The sequence below is a fragment of the Pseudophryne corroboree genome, chromosome 12, assembly GCF_028390025.1.
Source record: "Pseudophryne corroboree isolate aPseCor3 chromosome 12, aPseCor3.hap2, whole genome shotgun sequence".
In the NCBI taxonomy this organism is placed as follows: domain Eukaryota; kingdom Metazoa; phylum Chordata; class Amphibia; order Anura; family Myobatrachidae; genus Pseudophryne; species Pseudophryne corroboree.
Window position 1 is genome coordinate 138,683,770 of NC_086455.1, and position 13,021 is coordinate 138,696,790.

The 13,021-nt window shown below is 47.5% G+C and overlaps 1 protein-coding gene across 13 annotated transcripts in view; it reads left to right on the forward strand.

Moving 5' to 3' along the window:
• The window catches only part of LOC134981001 (zinc finger CCCH domain-containing protein 11A-like), a 144,063-nt gene that overhangs the window by 82,185 nt on the left and 48,857 nt on the right, over window positions 1-13,021 (forward strand). For all 13 annotated transcript variants that reach the window (XM_063948069.1, XM_063948074.1, XM_063948073.1 and 10 more), the window contains one exon: window positions 2,441-2,558. In XM_063948069.1, coding sequence (XP_063804139.1) covers window positions 2,441-2,558 — 118 coding nt within the window. The remainder of the gene's footprint in view (window positions 1-2,440; window positions 2,559-13,021) is intronic.

Below are 13,021 nucleotides of genomic sequence, written 5' to 3' on the forward strand. Positions count from 1 at the left end.
GTATAACGGGCATTGCGGTGTGTGTCATTATGTGTCACAGGCATGACGGTGTGTTGTATACTGTATCACAGGCATTGTATGTGCTATAATGTCTCGGGCATTGCAGTGTGTGGCATAATGTATAACGGGCATTGCGGTGTGTGTCATTATGTGTCACAGGCATGACGGTGTGTTGTATACTGTATCACAGGCATTGTATGTGCTATAATGTCTCGGGCATTGCAGTGTGTGGCATAATGTATCACAGGCATTGTGATGTGTGGCATAATGTGTCACAGGCATTACGGTGTGTGGCATAATGTGTTAGGGGCATTACGGTGTGTGGCATATTGTGTAATGGGCATTATTGTGTGTGGCATATTGTGTAATAGGCATTATTGTGTGTGGCATAATGTCTAAGGGCCATTGCATGTGGTATAATGTACTGGGCATTACTATAAGGAGGAAAAATGACAAATAATGTAAGGGGCATGAATCTGGATTATTTTTTTTCCTGTGGTGGGCAACGTCTGCGCGTGCAGGTTGCAAAACTGGGGTATAAGGTAGTCTTTTACTGAAATGATGCGCCCCTTTAAGCAAAGCCATGCCCATTTCAGCAAGGCCACGCCCCCTTGGCGCGCACGTATTCATCACTTTACTAGTGGCAGTTGGGGGGGGGGGGGGGGGGAGTGCGCCAGAGAATGTTTTGGCTTGGGGGAGAAAAATTTCTAGTTACACCCCTGGCTGATTGGTTGGTACTTTATCACCATGCAATTTATCACTCTCCAAGGTTTGATAAAACTGGGGCATTATGTGGTAGACAAAGAGACAGGATCACTCCTTGCTCACATCCTGGCTAAGGCTGTGTAAAGAGGCAAAAGAGACTTTACAGGGTACATTTTCAGCTGAACCCGGTTGGAAATGGGGGAAAATCAGGAGGTGCGACAAGGTAAGGGAGTGGTAGGACAAAGGGGAGTTCAGGGGAAAGAGGTGAGGAACATATGAAGTGGGAGGTGATAAAGGAACAGGAATGGTCCTAGAGGACAGGCCAGCCCACAGTACTAGCCACACCCTGTAGGGGTTGGATCTGGGTGCAGGGAGGAGTAGGGCCCTATAGGCATGCCGAGAAGGGCTGTGGGGAGGGAAGAGGTGCAGTAGTCAGAAAGGGGATTATCTCCATCCTGCCGAAACTATCGTATTAACGGTAGATGTCGGCTGCACTGTGTCCCACGACCCAGTTCCTGACTGGTGCCTCTGAAATATTTGAGGGGTGAGCTGCCCCCCCCCCCTCCCTGTTCCAGCATCCATGAATAGAACACAGATACAGAAAACCCTGAACAGAATGCAGAGCTGAGGCAGCCATCTTGGGTCATAAATTCCAAAGTTTATTCATCACATTACAGTACATACATTAGGTTACACTGGATGGAATAGGCAATGCCTGAAAGAGATGACGCATAATGGTGGAGCTACAGGCTACATGTTCCTTACAAAATCACCAGACCCATGTATTGTTCATCCTACACATGAGAGTACCAGGTGAAGAAGCAGCCATCTTGGGCGCACTGTGTAGGTTACGTTGCGGATGATAAAGTAAGACATACTGTATAAAGAAAACACTTCAAATGAGTAACCAGATACACACTAACAAAACTTGTTTGATTTGTTGCTCTTCCTGCCCATGAAAGTACCAGGCGAGGCATCCACCTTGGGCCATGTGTGTATCTATAACTACAGGTACAGGGTGTGCGATGCACACGGGCACCTAGGTTCATGGCGCCAACACCACACACTCTGCACCCATAGAGGATACATGTCCACTGAGTGCCCCTCAGAAAACACACCGGTGGTCATTCCGAGTTGATCGCTAACTGTATTTGTTCGCTGTGGCAAAAAAAGTCACTTCTGCGCATGCGTATGCGGCGCAATGCGCACGCGCGCCGTACAATAGCAACGAACGATGTCGTTTCACACAAGGTCAGGCTATGAATTTCAGTCGTACTGTTTGCCGCAGAGTGATTGACATAAAGTGGGCGTTTCTGGGTGTCAACTGACTGTTTTCAGGTAGTGTTTGGAAAAACACAGGCGTGCCTGAAAAAACGCAGGCATGGCTGGCCGAACGCAGGGCGTGTTCGTGACGTCAAAACAGGAACTGAACAGTCTGAAGTGATCACAAGCGCTGAGTAGGTTTTGAGCTATTCTGAAACTGCACAAAAAAAGTTTGCCGCCGCTCTGCGATCCTTTCGTTCGCACTTCTGCTAAGCTAAAATACACTCCCAGTGGGAGGCGGCATAGCGTTTGCACGGCTGCTAAAAACTGCTAGCGAGCGATCAACTCGGAATGACCACAACCATGCAAAACAATACAGGCTGTTGTGAAGTTCTACTATTTATTTATGTGTGGCATTTTTAGTACAATAATCTAGTTTTGTATGAAGATGATTTTTTTGTTTTTATTGCAGGAGAGTGAGATCCCCTGTTTGTGGGAAGGTGAAACAAGTGACTGCACAGACATCAACTGCCCTTATCTCCACACAAAGGCGCGCTACATTAACAACCTTTTCCTGCCACCCTCTATTGGTAATATGCCATTTTTATCACATTATTGTGCTTATTCGTAATCAGTAATGACTATTCATATCATAGTTGTACCATCCAGGCCAATTCTATACTACAGGTTTGATGTATGAGTTTTGTGGGCCTGTGTATATGAGAAGTGCTTGTTACCCAGCCCTCAGCCCCCCAGGTACGACCAGGGGAGAATGGAATGGGAACATATCACATTTGCCCTCCCTACTACCACCATATTCACATATTCACACCAACCCAGGGCGCAGCATGGGCACCAGCAGCTGGAAGTGGCACCAGACGAGGCCATCTGCATTTGCGTTGCTGGTAATGGATAACAGTTGGCTACTTCAGGGATGGAGGCAACATAGGCATACATGCATTTTAGGGGGTGGGGTGTGGGGTGTGGTTGGAGATTCCAATCACTGGTTTCACTTGCAGTATTTCTCTGAAGTTCTTTCCTGTAGGCTGTGCATTTATTCTCGCAGTGGGCATTTTTTTCAAAGGGTGATAAAATTGACACATAACAGCAACGCTCCATCAGCGTTCAATCGAAGTGAAAAAGAATGAAAACAGAGGCACACCAATCTACCAAAACATAGAAAACTGAAGAACTAATAACAAATGTCAGTCACTTACTCTTCATATCACTCACCTCCTGATTGTTACATCTGATTAAATAGCACGGAACTGCCTAACTTGGACATTTCAAAAAACATCCTTTTCACCAACAAATGCTTGTATCTGTATTTTTGAAATTTGTTTTTTATGCACAGTTGCACCAATGCAGTGTTACCTTCAAACACCTAAAAAACCTTGCAGGATTACCATTGCTTTTTCACCCTCTCACAATCCTCTCATTTCTTACAGCCCAAATACATTTCTGCACCCACTTTATCTACGCTTTTGATTCACTTCAAGCTAAATCTACACCCATTGAGCCGACACTGCTTTTCTCATCTACATTTCTGCAATTCTTCTGCTGATTCCCTTACAGTCTCCTCTCCTACAGTACTTCCACTTTCCCTCAACCTATTTACCTACTTAACACTATGTCAAGGTTTTCTTCTACTCCCCACATCACTCAGTGTCTACCTAATCATGTATCTTGCCCCCTGTTCACACCTTTATCCTTCCCCCTATTCTCCTACACCTCCTCCTCTCTCCCATCCTCTGTCTCCCCTCCATCCCTCTATTTCCTTTCCCCTCCTTTCCTGTTACCCCACTTTCACTCATCTCTGCCCCATGGTCCTGCTACCCCACAACTCAGCCCTGCTCCCTCCTTTCCCTGTCACCTCCCTCCCTTCCTTCCCTGTCACCTCCCTCCCATCCTTCCCTGCCACCTCCCTCCCATCCTTCCCTGTCACCTCCCCCCCATCCTTCCTGTCACCTACCCCCCTTCCCTGTCACCTTCCCACACCCCCATCCACATCACACTGACCTCCCTCCCTGCCCACCTCCTGCAGTTTCCCCTCCTAGCTCAGGCACCCGCACCATCACTACTCTCTCATCATCCCTGCCCTCAAAGTTAATCTCTCCTCATCGCTACAGCAACCCTGATCATCTCATTCACATCTCTCCCACAAACTCATACCCCCTATCCTGTGCCCTCTGGAATGCCAGATCTGTTTGCAACAAACTGGTCCCCACTCATGACCTTTTCATTTCCAACTCCATGCACCTACTAGGCATTACTGAAACTTGGATTGCGCCCTCTGACACTACTTCTCCTGCTGCTCTCTCTGCTGTGGGCCTCACATTCACACACACATCCCGTCCTGGGGGTCGCCATGGGGGTGGTATTGGGGTTCTTTTACCCTCTAGTTACTTCTACCAACTCATACCACCAGAAGCGTCCCTTACATTTTCTACATTTCAGGTCCATGCTATACGCCTCCTCCAACTGGTCCATCTTAGAGTAGCTGTCATTTACCCCCCCCCCCCCCGGCATTGCCTCCAAATTCATTGACAACTTTGCTTCCTGGCTTCCTCACTTCCTCTCTTCTGACATTGCCTCCATTATTCTAGGCGATTTCAACATCCCTATCGATATCCCCACACAATCCCCTGCCTCTAAACTCCTTAACCTCACCTCTTCACTTGATCTCTCCCAGTGGACCTCCTCACCCTCCCATGTGAATGGGAGATCACTGGATCTGGTCTTCACTCACTGTTGTGATATTTCAGATTTTTCCAACTCCCCATTTCCCCTCTCTGACCACCACCTACTCTCCTTTAACCTATCTCTCTCTGCTTCCCCATCTCTACCTCCTAAGGCTACCATCACTAAGCATTACATTGAAGCTATTGACACCACATTCCTTTCCTCCCTGTTTGACTCACTTCTCTCTCCTATTCTCTCTCTCTCTCTCTCTCTCTCTCTCTCTCTCATGCCCTGAACAAGCCACTTCCATAGACAATGCATCCCCTAATTCTGCGCTTGACTCTGTTGCTCCACCAACCACTATTCACCCTCGCAAATTAACACCTCAACCCTGGCACACCAAATGCACCAGATATCTGCAAAAATGCTCACGTACTGCTGAGCGACACTGGAGGAAATCACGCTTTAAGGCAGACTTCCTCCATTTGAAACTTATGCTCTCATCCTTCAGTGCTGCCCTTTCTTTTGCTAAACAGTCATACTTCAAGAACTTAATTTCCTCCTAGTCTTCCAACCCCCGGCGCCTCTTTGCCACTCTCAACTCACTCCTCTGCCCACCTCCACCTCGTCTCCCTTCCTCACTCTCTGCTCTTGACTTTGCCACTTACTTCACATCCAAAATTGACTCCATACGTCAGGACATCACATCACACCAGACCATCAGCAACCAGCCTCCTTTCATCCCTTACCACCCGTCCCCATACCTCTCACCAACTCTGACATCTTTCTTCCGTGTGTGTGTGTGTGTGTGTGTGTGTGTGTGTGTGTGTGTGACAATGGGTGACTGCTGCACGTGTGTGACAATGGGTAACTGCTGTGTGTGTGTGTGTGTGTGTGTGTGTGTGTGAGAGAGACCATGTGTGACTGCTGTGTGTGTGTGTGTGTGTGTGTGTATGTGTGGCAATGGCTGACTGGTGTGTGTGTGTGTGTGTGTGTGTGTGTGTGTGTGTGTGTAACAATAGGTGACTGCTGTGTGTGTGTGAGGAACAATAGGTGACTGCTGTGTGTATGTGAGGAACAATAGGTGACTGCTGTGTGGTTGTGAGGAACAATAGGTGACTGGTGTGTGTGTGTGTGTGTGTGTGTGTGTGTGTGTGTGTGTGTGTGTGTGTGACTGCTGTGTGGTTGTGAGGAACAATAGGTGACTGCTGTGTGTGTGTGTGTGTGTGTGCGTGCGTGCGTGCGTGTGTGGAACAATAGGTGACTGGTGTGTGTGTGTGTGTGTGTGTGTGTGTGTGTGTGTGTGTGTGTGTGTGTGTGTGAGGAACAATAGGTGACTGCTGTGTGTATGTGAGGAACAATAGGTGACTGCTGTGTGGTTGTGAGGAACAATAGGTGACTGGTGTGTGTGTGTGTGTGTGTGTGTGTGTGTGTGTGTGTGTGTGTGTGTGTGTAACAATAGGTGACTGCTGTGTGTGTGTGAGGAACAATGGGTGACTGGTGTGTGTGTGTGTGTGTGTGTGTGTGTGTGTGTGTGTGTGTGTGTGTGTGTGTGTGTGTGTGTGTGTGTAACAATAGGTGACTGCTGTGTGTGTGTGAGGAACAATAGGTGACTGCTGTGTGTGTGTGTGAGGAACAATAGGTGACTGCTGTGTGTGTGTGAGGAACAATAGGTGACTGCTGTGTGTGTGTGAGGAACAATAGGTGACTGCTGTGTGTGGGTGCATGTGTGTGACCCTTTGTAACTATGCACCATTGATGGTGGGTTGCAGACAGATACCCACTGCTTAAGAAGGAAGCGTATAAACCCTGTTAACAGAGATCTTCGAAAAGCAATTTATCACCAAGGGCGGGATGTACTAAATGACTTCACCACCCATCGCCGCCCATCGTCACCATGATAAACGCATATGTACTTACATTCCAATAAGAGCTGTCCTTTGCAATCTCCTGCGGGTCCCTGACTTCCAGGTATTGGCCTTGAGAGTCAGAGTGACGGGGGCAGCCGCGGGGAATGCTGGTAGGGATCCGATCGGATTCCTCACACCAGCGCTGCGAAGAAAAGCCCATAGGCCTCTAAGGGGTAATGCCAACAAAAGCTGCCGATCCCCTCCACGGCGCTGACCAGGCGGCTGGGGCTTAGTACATTCGGAAAATGCGGTAAATGGGGGTTTACCGCATTTTCCATTTAGTACATCCCGACCCTAGTGAGAGGGGGTCACCCCTGACTCTGCCCTTTCCCATATCCACAGCTAGGGCAGGTGGTGTATGAATTAGGGATGAGCGGGTTCGGTTCCTCGGAATCCGAACCCGCCCGAACTTCATGTTTTTTTACACGGGGCCGAGCGACTCGGATCTTCCCGCCTTGCTCGGTTAACCCGAGCGCGCCCGAACGTCATCATCCCGCTGTCGGATTCTCGCGAGGCTCGGATTCTATCGCGAGACTCGGATTCTATATAAGGAGCCGCGCGTCGCCGCCATTTTCACACGTGCATTGAGATTCATAGGGAGAGGACGTGGCTGGCGTCCTCTCCGTTTATAGAGAAGAGAGTGAGACAGTAGAGAGAGACACAGTAGTAATTTTGGGGAGCATTAGGAGGAGTACTAGTTACTTGCTGAAGTGATAGATAGTGTGACTGTATATTATCTGACTTGTGGGGGAGACACTGACAGTGGGGAGCAGTTAGAGTCTGAGAGCAGGACTCAGGAGTACATATAACGTACAGTGCACACTTTTGCTGCCAGAGTGCCACACTGCCATTGTGACCACACTGACCACCAGTATAATATATATTGTGATTGTCTGCTTAGGAGTACTACTTGCAAGTTGCTGATAGTGTGACCAGTGACCTGACCACCAGTCACCACCAGTTTAATATATATATATATATATATATAATTGTATATAATATATATATAATATTGTATACCACCTACCCGTGGTTTTTTTTTTTTTCATCTTTATACATACTACTATAGTAGCTTACTGTAGCAGTCTGCGGTGCTGCTGAGCTGACTGTGTCCAGCAGGTCCGTCATCAGTCATTACATAATAAATATATATACCTGTCCGGCTGCAGTACTAGTGATATTATATATATATATATATTGATTTCATCTCATTATCATCCAGTCTATATTAGCAGCAGACACAGTACGGTAGTCCACGGCTGTAGCTACCTCTGTGTCGGCAGTCGCTCGTCCATCCATAATTGTATACCACCTACCCGTGTTTTTTTTTTTCTTTCTTCTTTATACATACTACTATAGTAGCTTACTGTAGCAGTCTGCGGTGCTGCTGAGCTGACAGTGTCCAGCAGGTCCGTCATCAGTCATTACATAATAAATATATATACCTGTCCGGCTGCAGTACTAGTGATATTATATATATATATATATATATATATATATTGATTTAATCTCCTTATCATCCAGTCTATATTAGCAGCAGACACAGTACGGTAGTCCACGGCTGTAGCTACCTCTGTGTCGGCAGTCGCTCGTCCATCCATAATTGTATACCACCTACCCGTGGGTTTTTTTTTCTTTCTTCTTTATACATACTACTATAGTAGCTTACTGTAGCAGTCTGCGGTGCTGCTGAGCTGACAGTGTCCAGCAGGTCCGTCATCAGTCATTACATAATAAATATATATACCTGTCCGGCTGCAGTACTAGTGATATTATATATATATATATTGATTTCATCTCCTTATCATCCAGTCTATATTAGCAGCAGACACAGTACGGTAGTCCACGGCTGTAGCTACCTCTGTGTCGGCAGTCACTCGTCCATCCATAATTGTATACCACCTACCCGTGGTTTTTTTTTTTCTTTCTTCTTTATACATACTACTATAGTAGCTTACTGTAGCAGTCTGCGGTGCTGCTGAGCTGACATTGTCCAGCAGGTCCGTCATCAGTCATTACATAATAAATATATATACCTGTCCGGCTGCAGTACTAGTGATATTATATATATATATATATATATATATTGATTTCATCTCCTTATCATCCAGTCTATATTAGCAGCAGACACAGTACGGTAGTCCACGGCTGTAGCTACCTCTGTGTCGGCAGTCGCTCGTCCATCCATAATTGTATACCACCTACCCGTGGTTTTTTTTTTCTTTCTTCTTTATACATACTACTATAGTAGCTTACTGTAGCAGTCTGCGGTGCTGCTGAGCTGACAGTGTCCAGCAGGTCCGTCATCAGTCATTACATAATAAATATATCTACCTGTCCGGCTGCAGTACTAGTGTGATATAATATATATTGATTTCATCTCATTATCATCCAGTCTATATTAGCAGCAGATACAGTACGGTAGTCCACGGCTGTAGCTACCTCTGTGTCGGCAGTCGCTCGTCCATCCATAATTGTATACCACCTACCCGTGGTTTTTTTTTTTTCTTCTTTATACATACTACTATAGTAGCTTACTGTAGCAGTCTGCGGTGCTGCTGAGCTGACAGTGTCCAGCAGGTCCGTCATCAGTCATTACATAATAAATATATATACCTGTCCGGCTGCAGTACTAGTGATATTATATATATATATATTGACTTCATCTCATTATCATCCAGTCTATATTAGCAGCAGACACAGTACGGTAGTCCACGGCTGTAGCTACCTCTGTGTCGGCAGTCGCTCGTCCATCCATAAGTATACTAGTATCCATCCATCTACATTGTTTACCTGAGGTGCCTTTTAGTTGTGCCTATTAAAATATGGAGAACAAAAATGTTGAGGTTCCAAAATTAGGGAAAGATCAAGATCCACTTCCACCTCGTGCTGAAGCTGCTGCCACTAGTCATGGCCGAGACGATGAAATGCGAGCAACGTCGTCTGCCAAGGCCGATGCCCAATGTCATAGTACAGAGCATGTAAAATCCAAAACACCAAATATCAGTAAAAAAAGGACTCCAAAATCTAAAATAAAATTGTCGGAGGAGAAGCGTAAACTTGCCAATATGCCATTTACCACACGGAGTGGCAAGGAACGGCTGAGGCCCTGGCCTATGTTCATGGCTAGTGGTTCAGCTTCACATGAGGATGGAAGCACTCAGCCTCTCGCTAGAAAACTGAAAAGACTCAAGCTGGCAAAAGCACCGCAAAGAACTGTGCGTTCTTCGAAATCCCAAATCCACAAGGAGAGTCCAATTGTGTCGGTTGCGATGCCTGACCTTGCCAACACTGGACGTGAAGAGCATGCGCCTTCCACCATTTGCACGCCCCCTGCAAGTGCTGGAAGGAGCACCCGCAGTCCAGTTCCTGATAGTCAGATTGAAGATGTCAGTGTTGAAGTACACCAGGATGAGGAGGATATGGGTGTTGCTGGCGCTGGGGAGAAAATTGACAAGGAGGATTCTGATGGTGAGGTGGTTTGTTTAAGTCAGGCACCCGGGGAGACACCTGTTGTCCGTGGGAGGAATAGGGCCGTTGACATGCCTGGTGAAAATACCAAAAAAATCAGCTCTTCGGTGTGGAAGTATTTCACCAGAAATGCGGACAACATTTGTCAAGCCGTTTGTTGCCTTTGTCAAGCTGTAATAAGTAGGGGTAAGGACGTTAACCACCTCGGAACATCCTCCCTTATACGTCACCTGCAGCGCATTCATAATAAGTCAGTGACAAGTTCAAAAACTTTGGGCGACAGCGGAAGCAGTCCACTGACCAGTAAATCCCTTCCTCTTGTAACCAAGCTCACGCAAACCACCCCACCAACTCCCTCAGTGTCAATTTCCTCCTTCCCCAGGAATGCCAATAGTCCTGCATGCCATGTCACTGGCAATTCTGACGAGTCCTCTCCTGCCTGGGATTCCTCCGATGCATCCTTGCGTGTAACGCCTACTGCTGCTGGCGCTGCTGTTGTTGCTGCTGGGAGTCGATGGTCATCCCAGAGGGGAAGTCGTAAGCCCACTTTTACTACTTCCACCAAGCAATTGACTGTCCAACAGTCCTTTGCGAGGAAGATGAAATATCACAGCAGTCATCCTGTTGCAAAGCGGATAACTGAGGCCTTGACAACTATGTTGGTGTTAGACGTGCGTCCGGTATCCGCCGTTAGTTCACAGGGAACTAGACAATTTCTTGAGGCAGTGTGCCCCCGTTACCAAATACCATCTAGGTTCCACTTCTCTAGGCAGGCGATACCGAGAATGTACACGGACGTCAGAAAAAGACTCACCAGTGTCCTAAAAAATGCAGTTGTACCCAATGTCCACTTAACCACGGACATGTGGACAAGTGGAGCAGGGCAGGGTCAGGACTATATGACTGTGACAGCCCACTGGGTAGATGTATGGACTCCCGCCGCAAGAACAGCAGCGGCGGCACCAGTAGCAGCATCTCGCAAACGCCAAATCTCTTTCCTAGGCAGGCTACGCTTTGTATCACCGGTTTCCAGAATGCGCACACAGCTGAAAACCTCTTACGGCAACTGAGGAAGATCATCGCGGAATGGCTTACCCCAATTGGACTCTCCTGTGGATTTGTGGCATCGGACAACGCCAGCAATATTGTGTGTGCATTAAATATGGGCAAATTCCAGCACGTCCCATGTTTTGCACATACCTTGAATTTGGTGGTGCAGAATTTTTTAAAAAACGACAGGGGCGTGCAAGAGATGCTGTCGGTGGCCAGAAGAATTGCGGGACACTTTCGGCGTACAGGCACCACGTACAGAAGACTGGAGCACCACCAAAAACGCCTGAACCTGCCCTGCCATCATCTGAAGCAAGAAGTGGTAACGAGGTGGAATTCAACCCTCTATATGCTTCAGAGGTTGGAGGAGCAGCAAAAGGCCATTCAAGCCTATATAATTGAGCACGATATAGGAGGTGGAATGTACCTGTCTCAAGCGCAGTGGAGAATGATTTCAACGTTGTGCAAGGTTCTGCAACCTTTTGAACTTGCCACAAGTGAAGTCAGTTCAGACACTGCCAGCCTGAGTCAGGTCATTCCCCTCATCAGGCTTTTGCAGAAGAAGCTGGAGGCATTGAAAGAGGAGCTAAAAGGGAGCGATTCCGCTAGGCATGTGGGACTTGTGGATGGAGCCCTTAATTCGCTTAACAAGGATTCACGGGTGGTCAATCTGTTGAAATCAGAGCACTACATTTTGGCCACCGTGCTCGATCCTAGATTTAAAACCTACCTTGGATCTCTCTTTCCGGCAGACACAAGTCTGCTGGGGTTCAAAGACCTGCTGGTGACAAAATTGTCAAGTCAAGCGGAACGCGACCTGTCAACATCTCCTCCTTCACATTCTCCCGCAACTGGGGGTGCGAGGAAAAGGCTCAGAATTCCGAGCCCACCCGCTGGCGGTGATGCAGGGCAGTCTGGAGCGACTGCTGATGCTGACATCTGGTCCGGACTGAAGGACCTGACAACGATTACGGACATGTCGTCTACTGGCACTGCATATGATTCTCTCACCATTGAAAGAATGGTGGGGGATTATATGAGTGACCGCATCCAAGTAGGCACGTCAGACAGTCCGTACTTATACTGGCAGGAAAAAGAGGCAATTTGGAGGCCCTTGCACAAACTGGCTTTATTCTACCTAAGTTGCCCTCCCACAAGTGTGTACTCCGAAAGAGTGTTTAGTGCCGCCGCTCACCTTGTCAGCAATCTGCGTACGAGGTTACTTCCAGAAAATGTGGAGAAGATGATGTTCATTAAAATGAATTATAATCAATTCCTCCGTGGAGACATTGACCAGCAGCAATTGCCTCCACAAAGTACACAGGGAGCTGAGATGGTGGATTCCAGTGGGGACGAATTGATAATCTGTGAAGAGCGGGATGTACACGGTGATATATCGGAGGATGATGATGAGGTGGACATCTTGCCTCTGTAGAGCCAGTTTGTGCAAGGAGAGATTAATTGCTTCTTTTTCGGTGGGGGTCCAAACCAACCCGTCTTTTCAGTCACAGTCGTGTGGCAGACCCTGTCACTGAAATGATGGGTTGGTTAAAGTGTGCATGTCCTGTTTATACAACATAAGGGTGGGTGGGAGGGCCCAAGGACAATTCCATCTTGCACCTCTTTTTTCTTTCATTTTTATTTGCGTCATGTGCTGTTTGGGGAGTGTTTTTTGGAAGGGCCATCCTGCGTGACACTGCAGTGCCACTCCTAGATGGGCCAGGTGTTTGTGTCGGCCACTAGGGTCGCTTAGCTTACTCACACAGCTACCTCATTGCGCCTCTTTTTTTCTTCTTTGCGTCATGTGCTGTTTGGGGAGTGTTTTTTGGAAGGGCCATCCTGCGTGACACTGCAGTGCCACTCCTAGATGGGCCAGGTGTTTGTGTCGGCCACTAGGGTCGCTTAGCTTACTCACACAGCTACCTCATTGCGCCTCTTTT